The 12,752-nt window shown below is 41.9% G+C and overlaps 1 protein-coding gene across 2 annotated transcripts in view; it reads left to right on the top strand.

The window, feature by feature from the left end:
- IPMK (inositol polyphosphate multikinase) overlaps positions 1-12,752 on the top strand; it is a 46,172-nt gene that overhangs the window by 15,368 nt on the left and 18,052 nt on the right. For both annotated transcript variants that reach the window (XR_012587671.1, XM_074592249.1), the window contains exon 3: positions 6,652-6,748. Coding sequence is in view for 1 of the 2 variants with exons in the window: in XM_074592249.1 (XP_074448350.1) it covers positions 6,652-6,748 (97 nt within the window). In the remaining variant the exon portion in view is untranslated. The remainder of the gene's footprint in view (positions 1-6,651; positions 6,749-12,752) is intronic.

Here is a 12,752-nt window from a genome sequence, read left to right as displayed (position 1 = left end):
AGTCGAAGAGTCTCCTAACCTACTTAAGAGGCTGCTTAACAGGTGTTTGTGCTGTTAATGTAAATATAATCACCTTCACTTTCCTTGGTATCTTCTTTAATAGCTTGGGGTTTTTTTTAAACAAAGAAAAAGATGAATGGGATTGCGGTGTCTGAGGGATCAGGCTTTGTTGCACATTCTGAAAGAAGAATTATCTTTGACTTCAAAGAGCTCTCAAGTTCTTTGAAGACTCCAGCTCTTAAGCAGTTAAAGCTTAACGTTAATATCCGATTGTGCTAGCGAGTTGTGAACCTAGGAGTGACTGAAGGGCAAGAGGAAGCTCAGTTCTGTGGCAAGAGATTAGTGATGAAATGTGGTCTCTAATTTTGCAATTTTGACCAAGATGCCCACTCCCCTGCTCCTGGCTCATTTGGGTGGCTTGCAGCAATTGTATAGGCGGTATGTGGGTAGAGTAAATCATTTAAACTTCCTTTGTTGTTAATTTTTAGTTGCCCAGGAGTTTTGTGGGATGAAAGATGAGATGGGAGTTTGCTGTCTTGTGACCTTTTCCGCTTGTGATGGGGCAGGGTGGGGTTGTGGCCTCACGTCTTTCCAAAATACTTGAGTGCCTTGCCTCTGTAGTAAGTGCTTATTGGAAAGAAAGGGACTGGATGATCTGTCTCTGCCCAGCTTACCTCTGATGGTTTCAGAGCCACTTGCTGCGTATGGTATCTGCGGCTCATCACTCGTGGCTCCGCCACAGTGTTTGTCCAGTGTTGCTGGTGGTGGTGCCCAACTGCTGCCTTTTGGGTTCTTCTGTCTGCTGAAGTTGTGAAGCTCTGCCTCAGAAATGGGTCAGGGTTTGCTTTGCCTCTTGTAAAGGTGATTCCGTGCCTGGGGTTGCAAATCTTGCTAGGATCAGCCTAAATTTGACTGTATAAAACACGTGGAAGTGGATAAAATAAGACCTACTGGTTTTGTGGTGTTGTTAGAGAATGACTGGTTTGATAAACATCACCAAATAAGTATCTCTTTGGGACTCTTTTTTTTTTTTTTCAAGCTTATTTCCACAGCCTTCATTTTTTGGAAGGCAAGATGGCTAACTCCTTGCTGTAATTTTTTTTTTTTTTTCTCCCCTGTCTCCTGGAAGAAGAAGATTGTCACAAGTGCGCCCCATCCTTGTTTGAAAATCCATTGCGAATTATGTGATCTAATTATGGGAATATATTCTGATTATTTTTAAGCTTTTTTTTGTGTCTTTCTGTAGGTATCTTCTGTGAGAATAGTGATTACAATTTCACATATAGTATGGCTATATATTGGATAGTAAAATAAGCAATTCAATATAATAGCATTTAGCATAATAGTATTCACAAATATTTAACTTTTGGAATTACTCTGGTATCATAGAATCATAGGGTTGGAAAGGACCTCTGGAGATCATCCAGTCCAACCCCCTGCCAGAGCAGGGTCACCCAGAGGTGGTTACACAGGAACGCGTCCAGGCGGGTTTGGAATGTCTCCAGAGATGGAGACTCCACGACCTCTCTGGGCAGCTTGTGCCAGGGCTCTGCCACCCTCACCGGAAAGAAGTTCCTCCTCCTGTTTAGATGGAACTTCCTATGCTCAAGTTTGTGCCCATTACCTCTTGTCCTGTCGCTGGCCACCACTGAAAAGAGCCTGGCCCCATCCTCCTGACACCCACCCTTTCAGTATTTATAAGCGTTGATAAGGTCCCCCCTCAGTTGTCTTTTTTTCCAGACTGAAGAGACCCAAATCCCTCAGCCTTTCTTCATAAGAGACATGTTCCAGTCCCCTAATCATCTTGGTAGCTCTCTGCTGTTCCCTCTCCAGCGGTTCCCTGTCCTTCTTGAACCAGGAAGCCCAGAACTGGACACAGTACTCCAGGTGTGGCCATATTCCAAATGTATCAGACATTTGGAATATAAGCAGGGCTGGCTCAATGCCAGTCATATTTGTGGAAACAAATACTACAGACACTTGCAAGTCAAAACAGGCTGGTGCTACTTTGAGAAAGAAGCAAGGGCTCTCTGAGTTACTAATTGCTAAATTCACAGCTGCTGTTTCAACCTCAATTTTTTGGCCCTCTACTTGCCTGGTGTAACTGGGTGATGTAGGAGTCTGGAGGGAAATGCAGTGTGCGCTCAGGTAATTAAAGTCTGTAATATAATGCATACACATTAGGAGACAGAATTAAGGTTGCACTATCACCTGTAAATCTTGCATTTGCTAATTTGAGCACATGAGTCATTAATGGCTCCCCACCCCTCAAGAACACACACCACACCCCCACCAAAATCCAGGTTGGAAACAGAACACTCTGCCTGATGTTGGCAGCTGGTTGTGTATCTGGAGGCTCTGCAAGCCACAAGGGCTACTGTCCCTTTAGGGTTGCTTCAGACTGACATGCAGACTCCTGGCATTTAAACTTTCCTACTCAAATAGCTTTAGAGTATTTAGCAAATTTAAAACATATATTCTTTTAAATCAACTCTTTTATGTACTTTAGAAGGTTCTCTTTAGACTGCATTTCTGTCAAAGTGGTATTTTTTTCATCGGGAAAGTTGAAGACGGGTCTGTACTGCCAGAACTAGTTTCCTGTTGAAGTTTAAACATTTGTTTTGTCCTCCCTCTGTCGTTTATGTGATTAGCTAGTCTTAAGAAAACAAAAAAAAAAACCCCGAATGTCATGCTGCTTTAAATGAGGAAAAAAACATTCCCATTCTCCCAAGCAGACCCTGTTTGCATTAAAAAACAGATGAATCTCTTTGGATCAGGCTTACCAAAACAAACAGAGTGTACTTTGGATTAAAAACTAAGGGATGGTAAATTTGCCTCGGCATTAAAAAGTCCTGAGTAACTGGAAATTATGACTTCATGGTGTCTATTAGACTATCTGAGCTGCCACAGGCCATATCTGGGGCATATTCTTCCTATGACTTAGTTGCTGTAATTTGTAATGGTCTTGTTGTGAGCACTCCAAATGTCAGCATCCTGTTTACTTGCTTTTAAGCCCAACAGTTATTACATTTTCTGTCTCCAGTTTGTGCTATTGGAAGAATGTAGCCTGTGATACATAGACTGGATACCTCCCCTGGCTGAGCTGACACTGAATTGTTTTGCAGTTCTTGATTTGGTGGATGAAGATGTTATGTACAGTTACCAGTAAAGCAGAAATAACTTCTATTTATCAGGGTGTGCTGGAGAAATGGACCTGTTCTTGCATAAAAAAAAAAAAGTGCAACCACTTGAAATGAAATTGAAATATTGCTGATATAAGTAAAAGTATAATGGTTTATTTCTTAAGGTTGCTCTGGGGTAAGTGATAACATGTCTCTTCCACGAGTTTTCCAGCAATATTGGTAGCGGTACCTTTGGGGGCATGAGGTGAACAGTTTATTTTGTGTGTGATTTTTGGAGATGGTTTTGTCATGTATACATTTATGTTTGGTGTTTTGAATGACATCTAAGTGTGTAGCCTGCTACCAGGTTGTATGAAATGAGAGGAAATGCCCATGGTGTGGGGGCTGTTTATGAGGCCCCTCTCTAATGAGCATAAGGCCTGAAATGTCTGGTTTTGTTGCTTTGCCCACACCAGATGACTTCCTCTGATCTTTATTAACTGAGTGCTTATTCTTATTTGACATGCGAATACATTACGGGCTGAGATTGAGGTTTCTATTAAGGTCAAATAAAGTGCTTTGTAAACGTTACGTCAAACTTATGGAGTTTATCACCGTTTCTGGGAGCAAGATAACTCTTGAGAGACAGAAGTAATGCACTTAGTTCTGTTATGCTGAAGTAATGGTACTGAACAATGCATTACTGTGAGTTTTGTCTCCATTTGAGATGTCTTTTATCAGTGTGTTAAAGGATAGACTACTTGGAAGATACAATTCCTGGAGCTCTTTTCCCCATTATAAATTATCTGAATGTCTTTCTTGTGTCCTACTATTTGAAATACACAGGAGCATACTTGTAGTTACTTGCTAAGTGTTTAATACTGGACCCTAATGTTGATGATTAAAAAGTCAAAGCAAGAGTACTGTCTGTTTTACAAAGCGGAAGTGGTCTCCTGACATGTCACTTTCTCAGAGTCCCTTTTTTTTGCCAATGAATTAAGCAAACAAGTTCTTATTATGTTTGCTTATTTTTTCGGTTCTATTCAGTCTTTCTGTTCCTTATCTGCTGTGCTTTTTGCTTCCATCTCTCTGCTCTTTGTCCTGCCCTAAATATCTATACTTGCTCCCATGTGAAGGCTGTGATACTGCATGATGGTTGCTGCCTCTCAGCTCTGCTTAAATTCACCTGGGAAAAGAGTATTTGTGTTGGGCGCAATGCAATTCCCTGTCTTGGCTCTGAGGTGCGATGATAATAAACTACCCCAGGAAACAAAAATTGGATTTGTACTGCTTGTCTGAAGATACCCGCAGCGGGAAGTCATTCCACTGGTCAGTGCTGGAGCCCTGGCCCAGGAGCAGTCATCTGTGCGGTGGGAACAGTGACCTCTCATAGAAAAGGTAGCAGTGGGTGGGTCTGTGCCTCAGCATCTGCGTGGTGCTGATTTTTTTTTTTTCTCTCTTCTCTCCCACCCTGAGTGTTTTTTGGGGTTTTTTTCTTCCTTAAGCTAGTAAGACCAAACTTCTGAGGAATGTACCGTCTCCTGCTGGCAACAGCGGAGGCTCAGCAAAGAAGTGTTGCATGAATAAAAATACACAGCAGCCAGTGATCCCAGGGACAAGCGAGGTTTTCCATCTTGCAGCATGAGAAATCAGCATCCCAGCTTGTGTTAACGTGGAGGAAAACTAGGCCTAGACACACGATTACCTGTAGCCCTCAGAGGGGGTGCCAGCTTGTCAAACCAGGATGTGCGGAAAGAGATCAGTGCCCTGTGATGTGACACTGGGACTTGTTAAGATACACACCCAGCAACTTCTGTATGCTTAAGATAGCAACAGTAGTGGTGGAGGGTGCAGCTGTAGGTGTATGTCCCTGTTTTGTGTCACGCTGTGCACATACCTGTGTGGTTTGAGCTTTGTGGGATTCAACGCCCTCCTTAGGATCTTTAAAACGGGGTTTATGCCATGGTTCAAATGAAATGCTCTGGTGTAAAGTCAGCGTGGATTTGGTTGTAGCCCCTTCTCGGTCACTGCCCAGTAACAGTGTCAGAGTTGTGGCTGGTACAAGCTTGGGAGAGCCCCGGATTAGATGTGCCTGAAGGGCTGTGGAGCAACACCATGTGTTTGAAGCACACTGGTGATTTCAGTTTGCCCAGTTTGAGGTTTCTGCGATGAAACCTAAATTTAGCACAAACCCGCATTGACTAATTTTAACATTCTGCTGCTGCAGGAGGCTCTGTATAGAATTACACGGCATCGATGATCGTAGCTGAGGCTTGCCTTGATGCTCTAAAATAGTAGCTGGGCTGCAGGCCTGGGTTTTTTTTCCTCCCTAAATGTATTAATATTACAATGCTAAAGGCATGTGTTTTGCGATATGTAGTTTCCATCACAAGATGTTCTCCCGCCATGGTTAAATGTATGGATCTCAAAGCAATGAGCTGAGCCACCTCTGCAGAGCTCTCTTAACACCTTAAATAACTCTTTTTTTTTTTTTTTTTTTTTTTTTTTTGCATTGCTTCCAACTTTGCAGCAGGCTGTGAGCACAGTCTTGTGCCTTGCATACTGAAATGAAAGCAGAATCGTTCGCTTGTCCCTGTCGCTCGTGGGTATCGCTGCAGGGCTGAGGGGCAGGACAGGAGTCTGACAGTGTCGGAACCAGGAGAGATGCAAGGCGATTAGGATGAGATGGTTCTCAAAGGCAATAATAATTGGTGGAACCTCTACTTGTGTGGATCTTTTAGTCTGCAGAGTCTGTTGAGCCATGCTGGAGGCCATCCCCCTGTGTCTATAACTAGATTTTCGGGCAGAATGGGGAGAATCAGGTCAAGGGAATGGTTTTGAAACCCTCTTTAACACCACCACTGCAGACTGGTGACAGTCTTGTGATTCTATGGCAGACAGGATCCAAGGCTTGGTTTTAATTCTGCAAAGAATTACTCCTTCAGGAATATCAGCCAGCTGCAGTTCCCAAACTGTTCTTTTTTTTTTTTACCGAAGTTGGGGAAAAAAAAAAAGCAATGTTGAAAGCATTAAAGCAAATGAAAAGAAATATATTTGAATTATATGTTGTCTGTGTCATGTAGTTACAGGATGAGTTGTTTTGGAGGAAATAATAGCCAGTCTGAGCTTGCACGCGCTACCTGATAACTTAAAAAGCTTTGGCTGAACGATACAGTGTAGTAATCCTACTGTCTTGGATTCAGTCTTGGATCCAGGATAGAACACCCCTTTCGCTAAACAGGCTTCAATGCGAACAGTTACAGGTCAGATTTTTATTCAAGTTAAGCCATACGTTATTCTTAGAGTTGATTCATCTTTTCCACTTTAAAATTTGAAAGAAAGGATACCATTCAATTCTGTTGGACTGTGATTATTATCATCTTCATCTTGTATGTTTTTTAAATGTAAAGTAGATACCTTAAACGCATGAAAACAAAGACTGTAAGCAATTATAACTATGGGCCAACTGGAAGTATAAAATGAATGTTTTCAACTGATGATCTCTCCACCCCTCCCTAATTTATTTCAGGTTTATGACTCTGACTGTTGCGACAGCATTCTTCTGGAGCTGCGGGAATATCTGCCAAAATACTTCGGTGTCTGGTCACCACCTACTGCACCAAATGGTACTGTTCTAATTTTATCTGTTAATCCAAACCTCCTGCAAAAATCTTCTGGAGACTGATTTTTGGCAGTTGTGAGCTCCATAGGGTGTTGTTTGGGGTTTTTTTTAATGGTTTTGTTTTCTAACCCTCTAATGTTCCCTCTAACAACCGGTTCCAGTTTGGAGTCCTCTGGCTGGATTAGGTCTTTGGGTGCTTCCTGCCGGGGCAGGTGGGGCATGGGACGCATGTCCTGAGTAGCTGGACCTGATGCATATTGCCCTGGCGCTGCTGCTCCGCTCTGGGTCATGTCAGAGGAGTGGGCTGGGCACATGTTTCTGTCCGGCCAGGCCATCAGAGCAAGAGGCGGCCACTGTGTGGGTGTGTAAGGAAGGAAAAATAGATAGGAACACCTAAGGGGGGGGGCATTAGAACTGGAATCTGCTGCTGGATCTCCAGAAGCTGGATCCCATCACCATGCCATATCATAGACAGCAGTGATTTCAGCTGGTGCCTTGCTGGGGAGCGCTCTGCTTGGCATCCTCTCCTAACTGGTTTGAATGGAACAAAGCTCTGGTATCTTAACTTTGAGTTTGCGCGACATGCTAGGAGTCAGGAAGAAAAAGGTATTTTTGGAGGACAATTGGAAGATTTTTCTCTTCAAGAGAAAATACGCGTTATTGATGTATTGAAAACAGAAACTAGTTTTTCTTCTGCTCGTTCTTATTCACGCTGGGGAAATGGAGCTTCAGGAACATACAGAAACAAAAGGACGCCGTTGAGTCTATTTAAATGCACTGAAACTAGACGCTGTGCTCCTTTAATATACCTCTGTCTTCTTTTGCTGTTGCTGCCACTTGGTAGACTTGTTTTCCAGAGCGAGTAGTAAGATGGTGTCCGAAGACACTGTCTAAACTCTGCGAAAAGAAATACAAGGAGGATTGTGGTAGTACCCTGCACTTTCTTGGCTCAGATTTGCCTTCACACTTTCGTATTTGGCACAAACTCAAATAGCTCTACTGGAGCTGTCTTTTTTCTTCCCTCATAACTTTATGTGTGTCATGGAACTCACTTAATGTCCCCTCCAAACTGCAGATCAATTTTTTTTCTATTCACAGTAGGATCTTAGATGTAAAAATAAGTGGTCCAGCCAAGATAGAGTAATTCAACACATCCCTAGTTTGCCTTGGGAATTCGCTAGCTCGCACTGTGCACCATGGGGCTGAATTTTGGCAGGTCTCCACCAGTAGTCCAGGCGTAGCCAGTAAGAATAACTCTTTAAAGAAGGAGTAACTTAGTTTTGTTTTGGTTCTTGAAAAGACTACGCACTATTGGGAGCCTTCTTCATGAAGAGCTGTGGCAGGGGTTCAAACAAAACACTCCATTGCCAACTTTGTTATCTGTAGTTTAATGAGTTTGTGTAGCCTTGATAGAAATCAAGTGTATCGGAGATAATGGAGTGGAACAGCATGCGTGCGTGCTGGGTACGTGCAAAGAGGAGGAGGTAGCCATTCACCTTGGAAGGCATCTGTTGTTTAGCTGGTATTTTTGCAAATGCAGTTTTGCCTAATGCCAGGTGTGAGGGGAAAACCTTTGTGTTTGCGTGTCGGTACTTGGTGCCAGAAGACCCCAGAGGTGAAAAGAATCACCAGGGGCGTATTTAGACTGCGTAAAAAGTAGGAAATCGAGTTTTGAAAAATAGGAAGAGGAGAAGCAACCACACAGAGGAGGGAGATAGAGGGGAGGCTGTTTTGGGGAAATTGAGGACAAGTCCCTCAATTAGCTGTGGACTGAGCTCTAGTTCAAAAGATTGAACAATATGCTTCGCTGCTGTGGTGTGTCCCAGTGATATTAAAGGAAAGAATCTAGCTGCTAGAAAGGTATCTAGTTATTAAGTTTAGATTTGAAGATGTATATGCAGGTTTTTGCAGTCTTGACATTGTAAGCCTGATTTTTCCTTTGGCAGTCACTGCTCTGTAGGCTCTGGGGACACAGCTCCAGCCAGCCTCTGAGTAGTCAACCCAGTAATTCCTTACTGTTGCTAAATTGGGTGTAGGTGACTTCTGAAAACACCAAAATTAAGCTAAACAATCTATCAGTTACCAAACTGTGCTTGTTGCATGTTCTGAACTGGATATATATGTATTATTTTTTTTTAAGAGTGTTTGTATAGAAGAACAATGGCTTCCGTGGTTTGGCAGGGCAGAGAGAGGACGGCCATTGATGTCCTTGTTTCATATAGTTCTTTCACTTATGAGATAAGGAGGAAGAAGAACTCTTTTTGGTGAATGGTATCTTGTATGTGTAGCATCATAGTCGTTACCTTGGGTAGAGGGTTGAGAGTTTGAATAGACATGGAGAGAATCGTTGGCTTGTGGTAGAAATAAACCAGAGTACCTTAATTTAGGACCGCTCTGAACTTGATCTGTGACCGTCTTGGAGTTTCCACATGAGAGGGAAGCAGGAGCTGCAGTGTGTAAGGTGGAGAGCACAAGGAGGTTATTTTCTTAGAGAAACATTTAGGGAGAAGCATCAATCTTCTGTGCCAAACATGTAGATGAGTGGACAGTTGCTAGCTAAAAGGAGTGAAATGTATTAAGTGTAAATGAGAATATAGGAAGTGTGATAGAAAAGATGGACTGATAGTCACAGTATCCATAACATTTGTAAAATAACTCCTGAACTTTAGGTTCACTGGCATCGTGGGCATTTGGAGTTTATTAATAAAAAAAGTAGAAAAGTTGCTGTAAAGATGCAGGAGCCATGTTAAGCTTTTTATATCTCCTGCTGAGAGTTGTGGGTTTTGCTGCCTACTTGTTAACCCTGCAATTTTTTTTTTTAATTTATTTTAAGTAACTTTACTGCTGCTCATTTCACACTCTGCTCTAATTTTTTTTTCTTGCCTAAACTGAGGACAGGGTAGATAAATATAAGCCAGCTTCAAACCTTTCTTTTCTTCTCTTGTTGCCGGCAGCAACTGAGGCTTTTCCCTGCTTATTCATATGTTTTGAGAGATGACTTGTAAGTTATGAGAAGCCACCAGATGCCTCAAGTTATTTTGTCACTTCTGATTCCAGTGAGGTCTGAAGGCATCAGCACGTACGTGCTGGAGTCTGCAGTGGTTCATGCCATGCATACTTCTGAATTTTGGTGGTCTTTTTGGTTTGTCTCCTTTGGGACTGTAATAAAAGATGTAAATAATATGTCAAGCCACATCTTCCTGCCTCCTTCCCTGCTACTGAAAAATAAAAAAGGGGAGGGCAAGCCTCTGAGGAATGATTTGTTTAAATCCTTGAAATATATAGTCAGGATTATCTCCCAAAGCTAAGATACAAAAATCCTCTTGAATTCTTTTCCCTGCAGGGGATCTTAATGTATGATTTTCAGAAGCACGTCGTGTTAGCAGTATACTCTGTAATAATTTAGAAAATGCTTGAAAAATCTGCATTTTTTTTGTTTAACAAAATGAGGAAGGAGAGGTCTCTAGTTCTCTAGGCTCAGCTGCAGACTTGTTGATGACCTTGGGGTGGGATCCTCGAAGACTATGAGAAGCTTACTGAATCTGCAGCTTGCTTTGTTTGCCCTAGTCTTAATGCTTTGAGATATTGTTGGGGGTTAACGATTGTTAGGTTGAAAGTTGTGGTATCTTCTCATACTGTGGTTTGGGGGTCTCTTTCAGTAGACCATAGGTCTTGAGCACAATGCAAAGAACCAAACAGTGCCAGGAAAAACGAAGCATAAATGCTTGCTGCCTTTTTTTTTTTTTTTCTGAAGCCATAATGAGAAAAAATAACTTGGTGTAATGCTTTATTTGCAGGGGCGTTGCTCTCCCCGCAAGGACAAAAAGCTCTTTTGAGAGTGGGGGTGTGCACTGAACAGATGTAACATAGTCTTAATTCTGAGCTAGCAGTTAGCTAATGATGAAGGCTTAAATAATAATTCAAAAAAGTATGGGAGAGGTGAGTAATTTCTGGATAATTCTCAGGCTTTGCGAAGTAATTCGTATTTCCTGGGTTTAGCTTTATCTCCTGAGTTATTTTAATGCCTAATTTTTTAAAAATAGCCAACTGTTACATTTTTAGGAGGTCACTAAGGGAGATATTCTAGTTTAACAGATCTGAAATGGATGTGGAACTGAAAAGTGGCAGGTATTTAGAACTATTAAATATTTTGGGGGTGTGGAACATTGGTGCTGTAGGCTTAAAAAGAGAGATTTGGACCAGTGGAGCAGAGGACAGCAGATAGCCAGGGCTGCTCTACAAATGCCTTGGGTGGAAAGAGCATGACTATGCATGACATGCACATAGTCTGAAGGGAAATACGCTGGGTTTGGGGAGATTTCAGTTCTGCTTTTTAAGCTAGTTGGTTTTATGGGTTCGTTTTTGTTGCATTATGGAAATAGATGTTTTACACGACTTTATATACCCATATTTTAGGGTTGACAAAAAAGTTGCATCTAAACAATTTGTGTAACTTGTGGTAACTTGCAATTTGTATAATTTCGTATTTGTAACAGTTTGAGTCCAGAGGTGCTCGCGACAATACAAAGCATTTTGGAGTTGGTGGTGAAGGACTGCAGCCGTTTTCTGAGCTTCTCAAAGTTAAGCATGAGTTATTTGAGCTTGGATATCCCTGCAGTTGTAGTTAACAAACCTGTTTTATGGGTGAGCTGGTCTATAATGAAACTCTTTTTGCTGTAGCTAGATTGATTCGGTAGCCCAAAGGACAGTGAGTTAGAAGATTGGTTATTTTTTCAGTAGGATATTGGTTCGACATGCTTTCCTGAGGGTGACTTTACATTAACAATATGCTTAGTCCCATTTATACACAAAGCAGGCATCTAAAGATTAAACCAAACTTATTTCAGATCGATACGTACGTACTTTGGCGAATTGGGACGTTTGATCATCATGGTGTAAAAATTGGAGCTCTAAGTAGGACTTACTAAAGTAATAAAATAAAACTTCATTTCTTATCCTTAAGAAAGTGTTTCTACTTGTTATGTAGAAAATGGGACATTGCTTGTTCCCTTTCTCTTGGCTCTAACTGGTTTTGTTACCTGTCTGTACAGCTATCACAGGGCACTTTTGTCTCTCTTCTCTCTTTAAACTTGAACCGGTTTTGCTTTCTTTGGCCATCAACGTTTTAGATTATGCTGCAGGAATGGGGAATAATACAATGTTTCTGTGTATTCAGATTGCATTGAAGCCAAAGAAATACACTCATGGAATAGGCTGTACTTGAGAGGAAAAAAAACTAACGTGAAGTTTGTGACTGGAAACAGGTGGATTTGCAGAAGCGGGTGTGAAGAACGTGGTGTGCGGTGATGCCGTGTGTTGTCTTGGTGCATACCGTGCCCTGGCAGGGGCCGGAGACCTGTGCGAGCTTCCTCTGAGCAGAGCTGTCTGCGAGTCGAGCAGTTACTGAAGCGTGTTTTCTTGTTGTGTTCTAACAGTTGGTGCCATGGATCACATTGGTAATAGTCTCTGGCCTGCACTGGAGAAAAACACAAACCAGTCTGACCAGGTTTTAGATACTCCTTTCAATCTTTAGGCCCTCCAAGGGCTTGGGGTTTTTTTGGTCCACCCACCCTCCCAAAGGGACTTTTGGAAAGGGATGAAAGGCAGCCTCAGATTTGAGGAGTGTTTTCCCCAAATGGTGTGCCATAAGAAATAAGAACAGAGGGGAGTCGGATAAAAAGGAAGAAAAATGAGATGCTTTTCGGCCCCTGTAGGGTAGGACTCTGAAACATTAATTTCATTTTTAAAATGACACAAAGAAAAATTGCAGTTTTAATTCTATCCCTTTCACACAGCGAAAGAAAACACCATCGCCGTTGCAAAAGCAGCCCTGTAGCAACCTGCAGTTGTATGTGCTCATTAATGCTATTCGAGGTATGCCAGTGGCTTGATAAAAGCTACTCATGAATTTCATCTGGGCAATAATTTAAATTTGAGCACAATGTTAACACACTTTAATTGTACACAATTTTCTAAACAATAAAGCATTTAGAATTTAATGCCAACAG

The sequence above is a fragment of the Larus michahellis genome, chromosome 6, assembly GCF_964199755.1.
Source record: "Larus michahellis chromosome 6, bLarMic1.1, whole genome shotgun sequence".
In the NCBI taxonomy this organism is placed as follows: Eukaryota; Metazoa; Chordata; class Aves; order Charadriiformes; family Laridae; genus Larus; species Larus michahellis.
The sequence above is the reverse complement of the archived record's forward strand: the minus strand, read 5'-3'. Positions and strand labels throughout refer to the sequence as shown.